The sequence below is a fragment of the Capsella rubella genome, unplaced genomic scaffold, assembly GCF_000375325.1.
Source record: "Capsella rubella cultivar Monte Gargano unplaced genomic scaffold, Caprub1_0 scaffold_4, whole genome shotgun sequence".
Taxonomy (NCBI): domain Eukaryota; kingdom Viridiplantae; phylum Streptophyta; class Magnoliopsida; order Brassicales; family Brassicaceae; genus Capsella; species Capsella rubella.
In genome coordinates, this window is record NW_006238920.1 from 8,315,264 (window position 1) to 8,333,274 (window position 18,011).

Sequence of the window (18,011 nt, forward strand, 5' to 3'; positions counted from 1 at the left end):
TATGATTAATATAAGAAAAAAATTTAGAAATTGAGTTTAATTTGTAAGAAAATTCTAGAAATGTGATGTGGAATAATTTTACTGTAAGTAAATTATAGAAGCAGATTTATTTTAAATTTTTACTAGTTCAAGAGATAATATAAAGATAAAACAATTAATATATATATTTATATTGCAGATTTTTTTTCTCAAAATAACAGATTTTATTACACATAATTTATATTAATCTTTATTTTCACATTGGTAAATAAACATCTGTTGATATTTTACCAACTTATCTTTATGCTTCTGTTTACTATATAATATCCCAACCTCTTTACATTATTTCTTACAAGCTAATTCCAAACATCAAGAGCTCTAATTGTTCTCTCTTTTTACTACTCTCTCGCTTAATAAGTTAATCAAAGAGCAAAAAGAAAACATGAAGAGCAATATGCAGTTAATCTCTACACTCATCTTCGTAATCCTACTTTTTCTCGGACCAAGTATATAAATCTATCTCCCCCACAAGTTATAAGCAAATCTAATAAAACATACGAATTCTTTAATTACTTGATATGGTCTTTAATCTTTATATTTATAGGTATGATGAAGACGGTTGAAGGACAAGATCCACAGTTGTGCGAAACCAAGAGCTTATACTTCAGGGGAATGTGTACGAAATGGGCGAACTGCAAGCGAGTGTGTATCAGCGAAGGTTTCCCTGATGGTCGATGCAAAGGATTCATCAGAGATTGTGTTTGCAGGAAGCCTTGTGCTCTCTCTACCTAAACTATTACTATTATGAATAACTTTACTTTGCTTAAAAGCCATTAATAAGCTCTCTCTCTATATCACATTTATGTAAGCTAAAATAAAAGAGTAGGGTACAAGTTATGTATTCAAAAGAGTTCGTTGTTATCGCATAAAGATATAAAATTATAATAAACACATTTAAGGTCGAAATCTCTTATCAATATAATCTTTAAGTTTTTATTGTTTTCGTACACAAGAAAAGTAATTGAAGTGCAAAAGGTTCATGTAGAAATTCTGAGTGCCTGTACAGTGACTGCTACGTATACAGAGAAGAAACATATTGAGAAACTCTTCAGTCTTATTGTTTTGCAAAAACTTTGTCACGGAGTTGGGAGCAGCGGATAGTTTCTTACTTAGATATATTAAACTCAAGGTCCTTGTAGTGTTTTCCAAGAACTTCACCAACCTGTAAAGAGAATTATAACGCCATGGTGAAACAAAAACGGTTTGATGCATCAAAAACTGTTACCGACTGAGATCAAGTATCAGAACCCATGAATCTAAACATAATATAACAAATCAGACATTTTGTTGGTCTAATGCTTATCTGGTTGGTAGATATGTTCACAACTGACTGCAGGTTCTCATTAAACGTAAACAATGGCTTAAAGGACTTACGTCAGAAGAGCTTAGCCACCGATGTGTATCATTGGTCTATTGGCTGTTTTTGCAATGTCAAGCATTCCAGCGTGTGCAGCTTTCTTCCTCTTCACCTGAAACCCATTGTGAATTTTAAGTCTCAAACACAAACGAAAACAAAGGAAAGATTTCATTACAGGTTGCTAAAATCAGATGAAGCAACTAAATACATACAGCAGCGCCTATAATTTCCCTTAGTGCCTCGTCATCAGCACCAGAACGGAGAGGATCTCTCAAACTAACCTGTTTATGGGTAACAAAACATTATTGATAAGCGCAACCACGAATCCACTTGACTAAAAAATTTCCTTTACTCAGCCACAAAAAAAGTTTGGAAGTTTACTATACCTCCGAGGGACCAAACAAGCAAACTTTGAAGTTCCCATCCGCAAGAAGTCTTAATCTATTGCAGCCAGCGCAGAAGTGTTCTGTCATGGATGTGATGAAAGAAACAGAACCGCAATGCCCATCAATCGTAAAGTTCTTAGCTGTTTCAGTTGGGTGATCTTTCATACGCTTTATACTCGGAAAGCCCTTGACCTGTTACCATAACAACTGAAACCAATCACGAAAATGCTCAAGGAAAGGTTCACTAGTCTCAAAAAGGCCAAACATTGAGAAAATTCTACCTTACCACTTTATCCATCAGTTCTGCATAAGGCACAAGTTTCTTTACATTCCAAACATTTCCATCAAAGGGCATAAACTCAATAAACCGAACATTGATTGGCTTATCGCGTGTCAACTCCACAAAATCACAAATCTCATCATCATTCAATCCCCTCATGACAACACAATTTACCTGTCAACAGAATATGAAAAAACTCTTGAGCATCAAGTATTGTTCTGCTGCAATTAAACAGAAAAAATGAGGGAGGGATTATTAACATACTTTAACGGGATTGTATCCAAGCTCAATAGCAGTATCAATGGATTTCATAACCCTCTCGTGCCCTTTACGCCTAGTCAGAAACTCAAACTTGGCTGGGACAAGAGTATCTAAGCTGATATTAAGCGAATCAAGCCCGCATTCTTTAAGCTTTGGTAGCTTTTTAGCAAGAGTGATACCATTGGTAGTGATAGCCAAGTTCTTCAACCCTTTTAAGCTAGACAACTGGAGACAAATCTCTTCTATATCATTCCTAACAGTAGGCTCACCACCGGTCAACCGAATCTTGTTAACCCCAGCAGAAACAAAAAGACCAGCCAACCTAACAATCTCAGACTGTGACAATAACTGAGGCTTAGGGGTAAGTTCAACACCTTCAGACGGCATACAATACTGACACCGGAGGTTACACCGCTCAGTCAAAGATATCCTCAAGTAGGTATGTAAACGGCCAAAAGAATCAATCAACATGTCGGAAACAGGATTGTCTTTGGTCTGATCAACCTGAGCTGCATAATTGCTAAAGGAACGCTCACTAGTAGTAGCAATAGTTCTTGTCACTGAGCCAGAACCAATTGCAGAATCAACCTGTTAAAGGATACAAAAGACGGGAAGAGAATACAATTAAGTATTGATTCTCTCTAATAGAGAATCACATGAGCACACATATCTAAAAACTCTAATACTAACATTCATATCAGCTCGTAAATCCTAGAATCAATTCGAGAAAAAGAAAAAAGTAACGAACTTTGAGTGGAGAAAGAGAGAATAAGGAAAAAAAGAAAAACGAAAAGTAGGGAGATTTACCAGGAAAAAGTTGGAATTTTTGAAACCCAAGTGGAAAGAACTGAATTTGGAATAGCACCTCCTCATCGCTAACAGAACTGTAGGGAAGAAGATGGAATGAGAGAACTGATGAGATATTTTTGGTAGACGAAGTGGAGAGAAAGAGGAAGAGATGACCTTTGGTAGACGAAGAGAGTGTTTTGGTCAGATAAAACAACTCAAAAGTTGAAAAAGTGAAGACGGCACTTTAGATCATTTTGGCTGAAACATGGAACTGTTGACCGGTTATCGAAACTAAACCGACTAGCATTGGCTGGTCCGAGTAGTGGATGTGAAGATTGCATCTAGATCAGATATTCAGCGGACTCTAAAATAATTAAAATAATAATCTATGTAGAAATATGCAAATTATGTGACAAACAGTCAACAACACACGGACGTGAAGCCCAACATAAGAAAATAATTTCATTTTGGGGTTTCTCGATTGACAAGTAACAACAACTGTCACTTATTATACACTAAGGTGACATGCATGCAAACCTGCAAACTGTCACCTTAATAAATCTTAGAGTTAAATTTATTAAGAAACTAGCAGTTGACCCGCACTCCGCGCGGAAGGTTTAAAATTTTGTTTCGTTGATTTTTTATTCATATTGTAATATTTTATTATTATTTTTAATTGATTTTCAAAAAATATTATAATTATTTTCTCTTTAATTATTATTTTTCAATACTCAAATTTGGATTAAAAGCATTTGATTCAATTTATGAAATATCATTTTTTTTCTTTTTGATCATGTTATAAACTAATATTTCACTTTCATTTTATTTTTCCTTTTTATAATTTTATATATACAATTACATAAGTGTTGTTTTAGTCTACCATAAATTTAAATTTTACTTCCATTCTAAAACTCAGTAACATATTTAACATATTAAATTATGATTAATTTAAAATGAAAGTTGAATTATATTATTACCACTAATAAAAAATTAAAGTATTGTTTTTCTTATTTTATCATTTCATTTTTTATATAATTTATTTTTATTTATATAAAATTTCTATTAATTAAATAAGTAACATAAATATGCACTAAATGAATGTTTTAATTTGTTTTAATTTTAAAACAAAAATGTATCTTAGGTGGATGCTTAGGTGGCATCATGAGAAGAGAGAAAAAGCTAACTTTATATATGTAGATTACTTTTAAGAGCTTTTGACAAATTTTAACTCTACAATTTACTAAGTTATTATCAATAATGATGGTATAATAAGTAACACACTATGTCACTAATTTTCTTATTATTTACATGCAAACATAGAAACCAATGAAACAAAAATAAATAAATCTAAGAAACCAAATTTACCAGCCAACTAAATTATTCTGCTAGAGCACCAGCTAACTCCATTGAATATAAAATAAAATGGTTTTAGCATCTTTCATTTGTATATGATCAATTTAAAGACTTTTTTTAAGGACGTAAAAAAAAAAAAAATTATAAGACATTTAACATTTATTACTTTGACTAGTAGTTAACTATACTAGAGATATACTATAAAAGAATACAGACTCATATGTATATATTTGTTTTATAGAACAAAATCCATTACACGTTTCTGTTGTTTTTCATCATCGTATCCATGGAAAATACAAAATAGTAATTTCAAAAATACGTTGACCGGAAAAAAGAAAAGAAAGGGGAAAAGGCTTATTTATACACGTGTTTAGTATAAAATGCGACATTCTCACGTATTTATACACGTATATATCTCGTTTACCTTTCATAATGTATAGCATATGAATTTGTTTCATAGTTTGCCTTAAAAAAAAAAAGAATTTGTTTCATAGTTGTATTTGAAAAATCAGACATAGAAATATACAATATTAATTTTGTGATTTAACTCATCCATTTCGGTTACTAGCTTATTAAGGCGTTACATTGACAAATTAGGTATTGAATGGCCATATAAATGGTGGTAGACTTGTAGTAACAACAAAATTTCGTTCGTTCTGTATTATATGTACAAATTCTTTTATTGAATATACGAAAATAATAATAATGATATGGTTGAAGGACAACAAATGTGTGCAGCAAAGAGAAGAGAGCCTGAACCATGGAAGGGTGAGAATTGTCGCCATCCATGGTTTCAGCCCTGCAACCACCGCCAAATGCATTTTGTAGCCAAACTCTGTTTTTGTGTGTCTTAATATTTTTGGTATTTAAATTTAAAATAACGACAACAATTCATTGTTAATTGAGTTGATATTATGGTTTTCTAATTATTCAAGTTGATTAAAAAAAAAAAAAAGAGTAGAGTCATCATGTGTACTTAAGTTTTAAGCTATGCTTTGCTAAGTAGTTTTTTTTTTCCCATGTACTACAACTACAATATATGAAGTACCTTAAACATATATAAAATAATATCCTCTCTTCTCGACGAGGAGAGGGTTCCATTTTTAGTATTTTGAAAGAGGGTTACAGTTTTCATTCTGTAATCAACGAGAATAATAAAAGAATCTTATATATAATATGATTAAAATAAAATTAGGTGAAAAACATAGATCGTTAAATAGTATGATGTGGTGGTACAAAGGAGGAGGACAAGGAGGAGAAGGAGCGAGCATCTTCTTATACTAAAGAGTAAAGAGTAAAAAAGAAGGAACATAGGAATATGGGAGATAACATGTCGTGGACGGACGACACTGGACAAAGATGCACCAAAAAAAACATCTTATTCCCTTAATTAATTAAGCAAACAACAAGACCGACCATTGGCGCCTGTCTTGTTCCCGTTGCTTTTCCCCATCATCTTTATCCGTCCCCCAAATCTCTCTCTCTCTCTCTCTGATGATACTACTACTACTACTACTACTACTTTGGGCGAAATAGATGATAGCTTCTTCTTGCTTCTCCTTGAAGCTGTCGTAGTGTTTTCGTTGTCCTCCGCCTTCTCTTTAATTTTTTACTCTCTTTCCCAGGTAAAATGATTCTGATTCTTCTCTGGGTTTTGCTCCTAGTTTCTGATTTTGGAAGTTTTATATGGGCTTGATTCAAAAGGGTTAATTTTTTTTCTAACTGAACTCTTATGAGTGAGAGAGACTATAGATTCGTCTTCTGGGTGCTCTTGATCTGAGTAATTTTAATTAGTTATCAATTATCGATTTTGATTTTTTTTTTTTGTAATCTAGTTGATTTTAGTGTCGATACTATCAAAGTTGGAGTGATGCTACTTATACAATTAGGGTTGTCTTCAGTCTCAGTATCGATTAGCGAAGATAGTGGTGGTGGTGGTGGATCAAGGTTCTGGGTGATTAGGTTTAGTGATAAAAGTTTGTGCTTTACACATCTTCTGCTACTTTTTTGGTCTGGTAGATTCCTTTTTCTTTTACTTAAAAAGCAACTTTTTAGCATTTATCTTCCATGATATCTAATTTCTTATAGGAGTGTATCTCATCTTAGCTTCGGAGTGAAACTAATCATGTTCTTTTTTGTCTGTGTGGTCCGGATTTTTATTTGATTTTAATCTCTTTCATGAGCTTATGATTTGCTCCTGTTCAGTCGAAATAGTTCTCAAAGTTTGTTCTTGATGGTGGTGTAAAACGGCTGTTTTATTTGCCAGATACTTAACATCATAATTGCTTCAGTTTATTTTGAGTAGGATTTAGAAGATCATGGCTCAAAGGAGAGGACCTGACCCGCCACCGCCCCAGAGGCGGATTCTGCGGACTCAAACTGCTGGTAATCTTGGAGAGGCTATGCTGGACAGTGAAGTGGTGCCATCGTCTCTCGTGGAGATTGCTCCAATCCTTCGTGTAGCCAATGAAGTCGAAGCTAGTAACCCACGTGTCGCGTACTTATGTGAGTTGAAAGAACGTATAAATCACCAGATGATGTGATTTGTGCATCTTAAACGATCTTGACAATATCCGTGGATGCTTCTCTCAGGTCGGTTTTATGCGTTTGAGAAGGCACACAGGCTTGATCCCACATCAAGTGGACGTGGTGTTCGCCAGTTTAAGACTGCGCTTCTTCAACGGTTAGAACGGGTGAATATCATTACTTCATTTACTCTGCTTGAGTTTTCAATTTCATACTGTTGTCTTGCCGGGGGGTTATGTGTCATTTTCCTTATGTCTTTAACTTCTGCAGGAGAATGAAACAACTCTTGCAGGACGGCAGAAGAGTGATGCCCGCGAAATGCAAAGTTTCTATCAACATTACTACAAGAAATACATTCAAGCTTTGCTAAACGCTGCTGACAAAGCTGACCGGTTTGTGTTTGATGGAACTGTTTGTTCAGACAAAGCTGCTCGAAATCTGTATTTCTGTGTTTTTTATTTATGATACAAATTTGTTTTACTTGTAGTGCTCAACTTACAAAGGCATATCAAACTGCTGCTGTTCTCTTTGAAGTCTTGAAAGCCGTTAATCAGACAGAAGATGTGGAAGTGGCTGATGAGGTAAAGCTGATAGTAGATTATATCTCGTGTTTAAATCTCTTACTTCTGTTCTTATGCAGGTCTTAGCCATGATTTCATTGAAACATCTTGATACTCCCATGAATTGGGTCACCAAAATTATTGGCTCACTTGTTTCTGGTCATCCTTTTCCTTGCTGGTAGATTTTGGAGGCTCATACAAAGGTGGAAGAAAAAAGCCAGATCTATGTTCCTTACAACATTCTTCCTCTTGATCCGGACAGTCAAAATCAGGCTATAATGAGATTTCCTGAGGTTAACCAAACATTCGACTAACTGTTTCAATAGTCTTTTGTCTCTTGAGGCCAAAAAATCAATATTTTCACACTGTTCTGCAGATACAAGCTACAGTAATCGCACTTCGTAACACTAGGGGCTTACCATGGCCAGCAGGTCACAAGAAGAAACTTGACGAAGACATGCTAGATTGGCTTCAAACTATGTTTGGATTTCAGGTGATGCTATTGAATATCCTGTTTTAGTGTAGTTGATTGAGAATTTCTCACTGTGCTGATTGTGATCCAAACTTTAAAATGACAGAAAGATAATGTTTCAAATCAAAGAGAACACTTGATTTTGTTACTTGCTAATGTCCACATTCGCCAGTTTCCGAGACCTGAACAGCAACCAAGAGTATGTGTTCTTTTGAACTTAGATATGATGGTTACTTGCTTGAGTAATTCCTCTGCATCTGAACTAACGGTTAGAATTACAATTCCTGCCTCCAGTTGGATGATCGCGCATTGACTATAGTGATGAAGAAACTTTTCAAAAACTACAAAAAATGGTGCAAGTATTTGGGCCGGAAGAGCAGCCTTTGGTGAGCCTTCTCCTTGTAACACCTCATTTTGAGACTTTATTTTGTTCTTTCCTAGGCATATAGAAACAGATCTAATAATATTATAAACCTTATGCTTAGTTATCTCTCTTTTTCCTGCTTGTAGGTTGCCAACGATTCAACAAGAGGTTCAGCAGCGGAAACTGCTATACATGGGACTCTATCTTTTAATTTGGGGAGAAGCTGCAAACCTGAGATTTTTGCCAGAATGCCTTTGCTATATATATCACCATGTATGTAAAAAACTCAGCTACCCTATCTAACTTAGGTGTCTGTGTGGTGTGTCCTTCTCTAAAAATATCAGTCAGTTCAGTTTAAAGAAGGGCACTGTTTGATCAAATTGTGATATTGGCTAATACCTACTAGTTGACTAGTAAAATTTAAGAACTTTAAACATGATATAGAGTGATGAAACAATAAAGCAGTGCAAAGAATTAGTAATGCTTAATTCGAGTAGGAGGTTTTTGCTACTTATGACTAGCTCCGTGTTTAATTTAATTTTCTGAATTTGTTCAGATGGCTTTTGAGTTGTATGGGATGTTGGCTGGGAGTGTTAGTCCAATGACAGGGGAGCATATAAAACCTGCATATGGTGGTGAAGATGAAGCTTTCCTGCAAAAAGTAGTAACTCCTATATACAAGACAATAGCAAAGGTTGGTTTTCAAGTCTTGATCATTTCGTCTTCTTTAGCTTTTGTCTGGTCCAATTCATTCATTTTTTCATCTTCATATTTGTGCACTATAGGAAGCAAAGAGAAGTAGAGGAGGAAAATCAAAGCATTCTGAGTGGAGAAACTACGACGACTTAAATGAATATTTTTGGTACAAGGCAGTTGATAATCTTGTAACATACTGGAAGATACGTCTTTTACATTTCTTCATGATGGATCTCCATGTCTTTTAACTTGTAGGTCAATTCGGTGCTTTCGGTTAGGGTGGCCTATGCGAGCTGATGCGGATTTCTTTTGTCAGACAGCTGAAGAACTTAGACTTGATAAAAGTGAGGTATGGGTAGAAGAAACTAAGAGATGTGTTTCATTACTTTTGATTTTTGTTTACAAATCAGTTTGAACTTTTCTTATGGAACATAAATTTGTAAACTAACTGTTTATTATCAATCTATTTCTCAACTTGAACGGTTTATGATGTCTGTTAGAGTAACTTACAATATTTTGATTGTAGTTCAACAAGTCATCAGAAATGTTCGCTAGACGAGTTCCATTTATTTCCCTTAAGCTATGTGTATCTAGAATTTCATAGTTAATGACTTGATGTTCACAATGCTGCAGAATAAACCCAAAACTGGAGATAAATGGATGGGCAAAGTTAATTTTGTTGAGATACGCTCCTTCTGGCATATATTTAGAAGTTTCGATAGAATGTGGAGTTTCTATATCCTGTCTTTGCAGGTACGACTTATTATTAGCAAATTAATTTCCAAACTTGTATATTCTTGTCCGGTCATGTCATTTGATGCATTTATATATTTTTTAAGGCAATGATCATAATTGCTTGGAATGGATCTGGGGATTTGAGCGGCATCTTTCAAGGTGATGTCTTCCTAAAGGTTTTGAGCATCTTCATTACGGCAGCTATATTAAAACTTGCACAAGGTAATGATTTATTAACTTATACCACTTTCATGCGTAACTCATACCACTTTCATGCGTTTCACTAATAATTGTATGAGAATTTACACGTGTTCAGTGTTTTTTTAATATATTTTTTGCATCTCAATCATAGCTATGTACCCTATACATCTATTTCTTTCTTTGCTCTTTACATTGATTATTTTTAGACCACTTTACTATATCTGAGAAAAAGCTTGTGTCCCTATCACAAAAGTGCTATTCTCTTCAGCCTATGGAACACCCTTTCCACATTGTTATCTTCCCTCCATAACATGTAGATTTTTTTTGAAGACTTGATGTGAATGAGTAGGAACAGTTGTTGTACACTTCTCTACAATCTCACAATTTATTATGTTTGCCTGCGTTCCTATTTGTTAGGAAGAAATATTGTTGTATGGTTTCATCCGATTATGTTTCATGCTGTTAGTAAAGGGAAATTGATACTTTCTAATTATTCTCTGAACGTTTGTGACTTTCAGCTGTCCTCGATATAGCTCTAAGCTGGAAATCAAGACATAGTATGTCATTCCATGTGAAGCTCAGATTTATCTTCAAGGCAGTTGCAGCTGCAATGTGGGTGGTTCTCATGCCACTAACATACGCATTCAGCTGGAGGACCCCTTCTGGTTTTGCGCAGACCATAAAGAACTGGTTTGGGGGACACCAGAATTCCTCACCTTCTTTTTTCATTATGGTTATTCTTATCTACTTATCCCCAAATATGCTCTCTACGTTGCTCTTTGCGTTCCCATTCATCCGACGTTATCTTGAAAGGTCTGACTTTAAGATAGTGATGCTGATGATGTGGTGGTCTCAGGTATATTATCCATATATCTTATCTTTATAAATCGCCAGTCTGTGAGTGCTAAATAAGATGGTGACTGATCTTTGTTTTCTGGTGACACAGCCGAGACTTTATATCGGGAGGGGTATGCATGAAAGTGCGTGGTCACTTTTCAAGTAAGAGTGTAAAACTCGCATGTTATGGTTGAAATTTTGATTGTTCTTACCCCACCGCTAAACGAGGTTTCATGGATGATATCTAGGTACACGATGTTCTGGGTTGTACTTCTAATATCAAAGCTTACATTCAGTTTCTATGCAGAGGTACCACAATTTCACATATATTCAATATGTTGTTTAATAGTATAACAAGAACACTTTGTGAGGAGCATTTAAAAGCTAAAGAGATTCTGCTCTAACAACCACTGAAAACTTCTTGTGACTTTGTTATTAGTCCAAAAATATAAATGTTTCTCATACTTTCCATCTTCAAAGCAGATTAAGCCTCTTGTCAAACCAACCAAAGATATTATGCGGATTCATATATCAGTCTACCGGTGGCATGAGTTTTTCCCTCATGGTAATGCTTAATAGAATGTAGGCTTTAGCTCATTGCATAATGAATTTTTACAAAACAATTTAGTTGTTTTTTCCTTTGTATTTTTCCAGCCAAGAGTAATATGGGTGTGGTGGTCGCTCTCTGGTCACCTGTTATTCTTGTGAGTTGGCATATCTTTCATTGCCATATGCTTCCTTTTTATGCTCTCCCCTATCTATGCTAACTTTATATGCAGGTTTATTTCATGGACACTCAAATATGGTATGCTATAGTATCAACTCTGGTTGGGGGTTTAAATGGAGCTTTTCGACGTCTTGGAGAGGTTCATACTTGCTTTCCTTCCAAATTTTAAAATTAAATATGACTCGAAGTGGCATGCTCTCACTTTTTAATATAATGTCTGAAAAGAAGTTAATTTCATTTCCAGATCCGAACATTGGGAATGTTGAGGTCTAGATTTCAGTCCTTACCAGGGGCCTTTAATGCTTGCTTGGTTCCAAATGAGAAGAGCGAAACTCCAAAGAAAAGGGGGATTATGGTGACCTTCTCTCGCAAGTTCGATCAGGTCTGGACACTTCTCTTATACCAGTAAATGTCGCATATGCTTAAACCAATATTTAGTAACAAATGTTTGTTCTCTCAAATCATTAATTTTGGATAGAGTTCCATTTCAAAGTTGTATTGTTTTTGGTAATTACAGATTCCGTCTACTAGTAAAGACAAGGAGGCTGCACGATTTGCTCAGATGTGGAACAAAATTATCAGTAGTTTCCGAGAGGAGGATTTAATTAGCAATAGGTTGACTGTGCATGAAAATTCCTTCTTTTTCCAATCTAATGATTTTTAAATCCTTTTATCTGGAGCAGAGTCCATTGATAATATTCATTAATATGCAGGGAAATGGAACTCCTGCTTGTGCCATATTGGGCTGATCCTGATCTGGATCTTATCCGCTGGCCACCTTTTCTACTGGCCAGTAAGGTGAGTATTTATCTTGGTTTAAACTATGATCTTAGGTTGGATCTCTGTTCTTATTTTAATTATTTATGGCTAATTGTTGTAGATCCCTATAGCTTTGGATATGGCAAAAGATAGCAACGGAAAAGACCGTGAACTGAAAAAAAGATTGAGTGTTGACAGTTATATGACTTGTGCAGTCAGAGAGTGCTATGCCTCTTTTAAAAATCTCATAAACTTTTTGGTGGTTGGAGAACGAGAACGACAGTAAGTCTTACAAATTTAACTTGTATTTTGACTTTGAAAATATATTTTTGCTTTCCTAATTTATTGGTTTTGAGCAGGGTCACAAAAGAAATATTCTCCAAGATTGATGTACATATAGAGAATGAAACACTGATTACAGACTTGAACTTGAGTGCTCTTCCTGATCTGTATGGTCAGTTTGTTCGCCTAATTGAATATTTGGTAAGTCTTGTAGCCTTGTCATGTTGAACATGTCTGCGACTTTAGCATGAATTAAAGAAAATAACTGAGAGGAGACTACTCGCCACAGATGCAAAACAGAGAGGAGGACAAGGACCAAATTGTTATCGTCTTGCTGAATATGTTAGAAGTAGTGACAAGAGACATAATGGAGGAAGAGGTCCCAAGGTATGATCATGAGGCTTCCTGCTGAATGGTTTGATCAATATAGTTTGAAGCATACTCATTTAGACTTTTCTTTCTATAGCATGCTGGAGTCAACTCACAATGGAACTTATGTCAAGTACGACGTAATGACTCCTCTTCATCAACAGCGCAAATATTTTAGCCAACTTCGATTCCCAGTGTACTCTCAAACAGAAGCCTGGAAAGAAAAAGCAAGTTTCCTCTTTAAGAGTCATCTATGTGCTTCATTCTTGTTTCTGCAATAGTGGTGTATGTGATCTCTATTGCCTAAGGATCGTTTAAGTTATTTATTCCTCTTTTTTTTTCATTGTGCAGATCAAGAGGCTTCATCTTTTACTTACTGTCAAAGAGTCAGCTATGGATGTGCCATCCAACTTGGAAGCCCGGAGGCGTCTTACTTTCTTTTCAAATTCATTATTCATGGAAATGCCGGATGCACCCAAAATCCGTAACATGCTTTCATTTTCGTAAGTTCCATTCACTTTAATAAACTTGTGGTCATATTTTGCATGCCTATGTATGACTGGATGTTCATGATTGATTAATCTTTTTCTAATTCCATCTTTTCTAAGAGAGGTGAAGAAGTACATATACAATAGCAACATCTTATTGTCTCCGCTTTTTGCTTTTCCACAGGGTCCTAACACCATACTATTCAGAGGATGTTCTATTCTCCATTTTTGGTTTGGAGAAGCAAAATGAAGATGGAGTCTCTATACTCTTTTACTTGCAGAAGATCTTTCCAGGTTTCACTTTGTCATTGTCGTGTGCCTCTATAATTATGTTCTGAATATAATTCTGTAAACTGAGTCAGTGGTTTACCTTAGATGAGTGGACAAACTTTCTGGAACGAGTAAAATGTGTCAACGAAGAAGAACTCAGAGGAAGAGAAGAGTTGGAAGAGGAACTTCGTCTGTGGGCATCATACAGAGGCCAAACACTAACCAAAACTGGTATGTAGTTTTTCACGTTTTATTAGTATAAGAGGAGACACTCTGGTTCACGTTTTAGCTGCAGTATAATTTGTTTAGCTATGAGTTGTATGTATTTTTCATGTGATTTGTTCTGATTTTGATCAACCAGTGCGAGGCATGATGTATTACCGAAAGGCTTTGGAGCTCCAAGCCTTCCTTGATATGGCAAAAGATGAAGGTGCCCTAGAAATCTATATCACCGTTACTAAAACTGCTTCTGTCCTTTTTTAAACCGTGTAAGCATTACTAAAGCTGCTTTTTCTTTGTTTAAGAATTAATGAAAGGGTACAAGGCCCTTGAGTTAACTAGTGAAGACGCATCAAAGAGTGGAAAGTCACTTTGGGCTCAGTGTCAAGCACTCGCTGACATGAAATTCACCTTTGTGGTTTCATGCCAACAATACAGTATTCAGAAGAGATCGGGTGACCAACGTGCTAAAGACATATTGAGGCTTATGACTACGTATGTCTTTTTCATCATAATTCTTCAATGTTTATGTCTTTCTCAGAGTTAAGCATACTATTTCTCTGTTGCAGGTACCCATCTCTACGTGTTGCTTATATCGATGAGGTTGAGCAAACACATAAAGACAGCTACAAAGGGGCAGACGAAAAAATTTACTACTCCGCCCTCGTTAAAGCCGCTCCGCAGACCAAAGCTATGGATTCTTCTGAATCTGTGCAAACACTAGACCAGGTAAAAGATTCAAGATAATTTGATAAAAACTGTCTAGAACACTTTAAACATTGGTGCTATTTCTGTAAGTGAGGCCCTCAAGTCTCAAGTAACATATGAGGTTTTTTCATTCCATCTTCTTTGGCTGTTTTCTTGTGTTTTTCTCATTTGCATGCATTTCCTGAAAAACATTTGCCACATCAATGTGTTCTTCTAGTTTTGGAAACTGAGTTTATAATTCATTCTGCAGGTCATTTATAGAATTAAGTTACCAGGACCGGCAATACTAGGAGAGGGAAAGCCAGAGAATCAGAACCATTCTATCATTTTTACTCGCGGTGAAGGGTTACAGACAATAGACATGAACCAGGTGGGCACCGAACAATTTTCATTTTGTCTGGCTGAGTATCCTAGGTTACTCTCATAACGCTCGTAGTTAAAAAATTGATCTAAATATTCGATAAAACAGGACAATTACATGGAGGAAGCTTTCAAAATGAGGAACTTGCTGCAAGAGTTTCTTGAAAAGCATGGAGGTGTAAGAACACCTACAATACTTGGACTTAGAGAGCATATTTTCACTGGAAGGTACCACAGTACCAATTGTACAGTCAATTTGGTCTTCGTGCACAAAATGATGTTCTACTTGTCTTGTTCTTGTGGCAGTGTTTCTTCTCTTGCATGGTTTATGTCAAATCAGGAAAACAGCTTTGTTACTATTGGACAGAGGGTACTAGCTAGCCCCTTGAAGTAAGTTTGTTTTGTCATATATCCCGTTTTGGAATCTTCTGAAGGGAGACCTGGATTTGTAACTTTCGTTTCGTCTCGCCCAGGGTACGTTTCCATTACGGCCATCCAGATATTTTTGATCGATTGTTTCACCTTACCAGAGGAGGGGTCTGCAAAGCTTCCAAAGTTATCAATCTTAGTGAAGACATATTTGCAGGTACTTGCTTTGCTTCATCACCTTTCTCTGGTGACACTTATTATGATCTGGCTCCATATGTTTCTCATGCTTTTGCTGTTTTCAGGTTTCAACTCTACTCTTCGTGAAGGTAATGTGACTCATCATGAATACATACAAGTTGGTAAAGGGAGAGATGTGGGGCTCAACCAGATTTCAATGTTTGAGGCAAAGATAGCTAATGGAAACGGGGAGCAAACCCTAAGCCGTGATCTATATAGGCTGGGGCACCGATTTGATTTCTTCCGTATGCTTTCTTGTTATTTCACTACAATTGGATTCTATTTCAGTACCATGGTAGGTCAAAATCCCTTTTTCTAATCTTATCTCACAACCAGTACGATACACGAGAATTTTGTCTCAGTCTGATACATTTGTGTCTCTTACAGTTAACTGTGCTTACGGTCTATGTATTTCTTTATGGCCGGCTGTATCTTGTTCTGAGTGGTCTTGAAGAAGGATTGAGCAACCAGAAAGCTTTTCGTTCAAACATGCCTCTTCAAGCCGCACTTGCTTCTCAATCATTTGTGCAGATTGGTTTCTTAATGGCTTTACCAATGATGATGGAGATAGGCCTTGAGAGGGGATTTCATAACGCCTTGATTGATTTTGTACTGATGCAGTTACAACTTGCTTCCGTATTTTTCACGTTCCAACTCGGTACAAAAACTCATTACTATGGTCGAACATTATTCCATGGAGGCGCGGAATATAGAGGAACTGGGCGTGGATTTGTGGTGTTTCATGCCAAATTTGCTGAAAACTATAGATTCTACTCGCGTAGTCATTTTGTGAAGGGTATTGAGCTGATGATTCTCCTCCTTGTGTATCAGATATTTGGCCATGCCTATAGAGGCGTAGTTACATATATTCTGATTACCGTATCGATATGGTTCATGGTGGTGACTTGGCTTTTTGCTCCTTTCTTATTTAATCCCTCTGGTTTCGAGTGGCAAAAGATTGTAGATGACTGGACAGATTGGAATAAATGGATATATAATCGAGGGGGTATTGGTGTTCCTCCAGAAAAGAGTTGGGAATCCTGGTGGGAGAAGGAAATAGGACATCTTCGACACTCAGGAAAACGTGGTATCATCCTCGAGATTGTTTTGGCTTTGCGCTTCTTCATCTTTCAGTACGGACTTGTGTATCAACTCAGCACTTTTAAACAGGAAAATCAAAGTTTGTGGGTGAGAGAGCTTACTCATCTCAGGTTACTCTTCTTATCTACTGAAACTCTCGGTTTTTCATAAACTGATTCTCGTTGTTTCACAGATTTATGGAGCTTCATGGTTCGTGATCTTATTCATTTTACTCATTGTGAAGGTATGGTGGTAACTAACTCTATGAACATTCATTTCACCATTTGAGTTCTTTCTATATAAGAGACGGACAAATCTTATGCTAAATCGAGATTGTTTTAAGCTGGATTTAGCGGTTACTAAACTAAACGTAACTAATCACAGGGTTTGGGTATGGGAAGACAACGGTTCAGCACAAACTTTCAGCTTCTCTTCAGGATCATCAAGGGTTTTGTGTTCCTCACATTTCTTGGAATCCTCATTACTTTCATAGCTCTTCGTCTTTTAACACCCAAGGACATCTTCCTTTGTATGCTCGCCTTCATGCCAACCGGGTGGGGAATGTTACTGGTAAGTTCTCCTCCGAAAAGGTTTGAAGATATCTTTTGTGTCTGTCTGGTTTGTGAGATAGGGTTGCTATCAGCAATTAATTCAAAACATTCTTTTGATTTTCAGATCGCACAAGCTTGTAAGCCGCTGATACATCGGTTAGGATTCTGGTCATCGGTTAGAACGCTCGCTCGAGGTTATGAGATTCTGATGGGTTTGCTTTTGTTCACTCCCGTAGCGTTCTTAGCATGGTTCCCTTTCGTGTCTGAGTTTCAGACAAGAATGCTCTTTAACCAAGCATTTAGCAGAGGTTTGCAGATTTCTCGTATTCTTGGTGGTCAAAGAAAAGACAGATCTTCCAAGAACAAGGAGTGAAACAAAATCATATATGTAAGGAAAGAAACAGCGAGTAATATACAAATGTTTTTTTTAGCATCAGTAATATACACATGTATATAATTATTTATACTATCAAAAAGACATTTATGCCTATATTATTACGTCCTTCCAAGTATAATCTATGGTTCTTTCTACGATTGGTCTAAGCCGAGATTTTGATTTGGTTTCGGCTCGGGTTACTTGATTTGTTGAATCATCGGTTTTAGAAAATTGCTATCAAATCTGAAATATAACTGTAGTGTAGATTGGTTTGGCAAGGTTTTAATTGGATCGGTTATACTTTGTTTTAAAATTGATTCGAACCGGTTTGAACCTCTAGAATTTTTTTTCCGGATTATG

At 36.1% G+C, this 18,011-nt stretch overlaps 3 protein-coding genes across 6 annotated transcripts; 2 read left to right on the forward strand and 1 right to left on the reverse strand.

The window, feature by feature from the left end:
- The first annotated feature begins 350 nt into the window (after positions 1-350).
- On the forward strand, positions 351-836 carry LOC17890517 (putative defensin-like protein 9). Its single transcript, XM_006295798.2, has 2 exons — positions 351-485; positions 584-836. The coding sequence occupies exons 1-2, from the start codon at positions 422-424 to the stop codon at positions 769-771; spliced, it is 252 nt and encodes an 83-aa protein (XP_006295860.1). The 5' UTR covers positions 351-421; the 3' UTR covers positions 772-836.
- A 96-nt stretch (positions 837-932) lies between these two features.
- LOC17888531 (GTP 3',8-cyclase, mitochondrial) lies at positions 933-3,280 on the reverse strand. The gene is made up of 7 exons (XM_006296106.2): positions 3,131-3,280; positions 2,327-2,911; positions 2,069-2,236; positions 1,783-1,974; positions 1,609-1,677; positions 1,414-1,508; positions 933-1,201 (listed from the first exon to the last, which is right to left on the reverse strand). The coding sequence occupies exons 1-6, from the start codon at positions 3,194-3,196 to the stop codon at positions 1,425-1,427; spliced, it is 1,164 nt and encodes a 387-aa protein (XP_006296168.2). The 5' UTR covers positions 3,197-3,280; the 3' UTR covers positions 933-1,201; positions 1,414-1,424.
- A 2,480-nt stretch (positions 3,281-5,760) lies between these two features.
- On the forward strand, positions 5,761-17,809 carry LOC111831190 (callose synthase 2). 4 transcript variants are annotated; one of them, XM_023784987.1, is made up of 43 exons: positions 5,761-6,090; positions 6,757-6,970; positions 7,058-7,158; positions 7,262-7,383; positions 7,479-7,572; positions 7,734-7,844; positions 7,928-8,044; positions 8,130-8,222; positions 8,318-8,409; positions 8,534-8,660; positions 8,944-9,081; positions 9,173-9,249; positions 9,339-9,432; positions 9,717-9,836; positions 9,923-10,040; positions 10,538-10,875; positions 10,966-11,018; positions 11,105-11,165; positions 11,340-11,421; positions 11,511-11,560; positions 11,636-11,722; positions 11,828-11,965; positions 12,101-12,198; positions 12,297-12,381; positions 12,464-12,624; positions 12,702-12,825; positions 12,914-13,011; positions 13,091-13,220; positions 13,345-13,496; positions 13,666-13,775; positions 13,857-13,982; positions 14,113-14,181; positions 14,276-14,465; positions 14,540-14,699; positions 14,929-15,048; positions 15,148-15,266; positions 15,345-15,428; positions 15,512-15,624; positions 15,710-15,939; positions 16,032-16,832; positions 16,918-16,968; positions 17,109-17,294; positions 17,400-17,809. In XM_023784987.1, the coding sequence occupies exons 2-43, from the start codon at positions 6,784-6,786 to the stop codon at positions 17,646-17,648; spliced, it is 5,856 nt and encodes a 1,951-aa protein (XP_023640755.1). In that variant the 5' UTR covers positions 5,761-6,090; positions 6,757-6,783; the 3' UTR covers positions 17,649-17,809. The 4 variants fall into 4 exon arrangements, with proteins under 4 accessions (XP_023640755.1, XP_023640757.1, XP_023640756.1 ...); XM_023784989.1 differs by having other exon boundaries at positions 6,771-6,970; XM_023784988.1 differs by lacking the exon at positions 5,761-6,090 and adding an exon at positions 6,269-6,480.
- Positions 17,810-18,011: the final 202 nt, after the last annotated feature.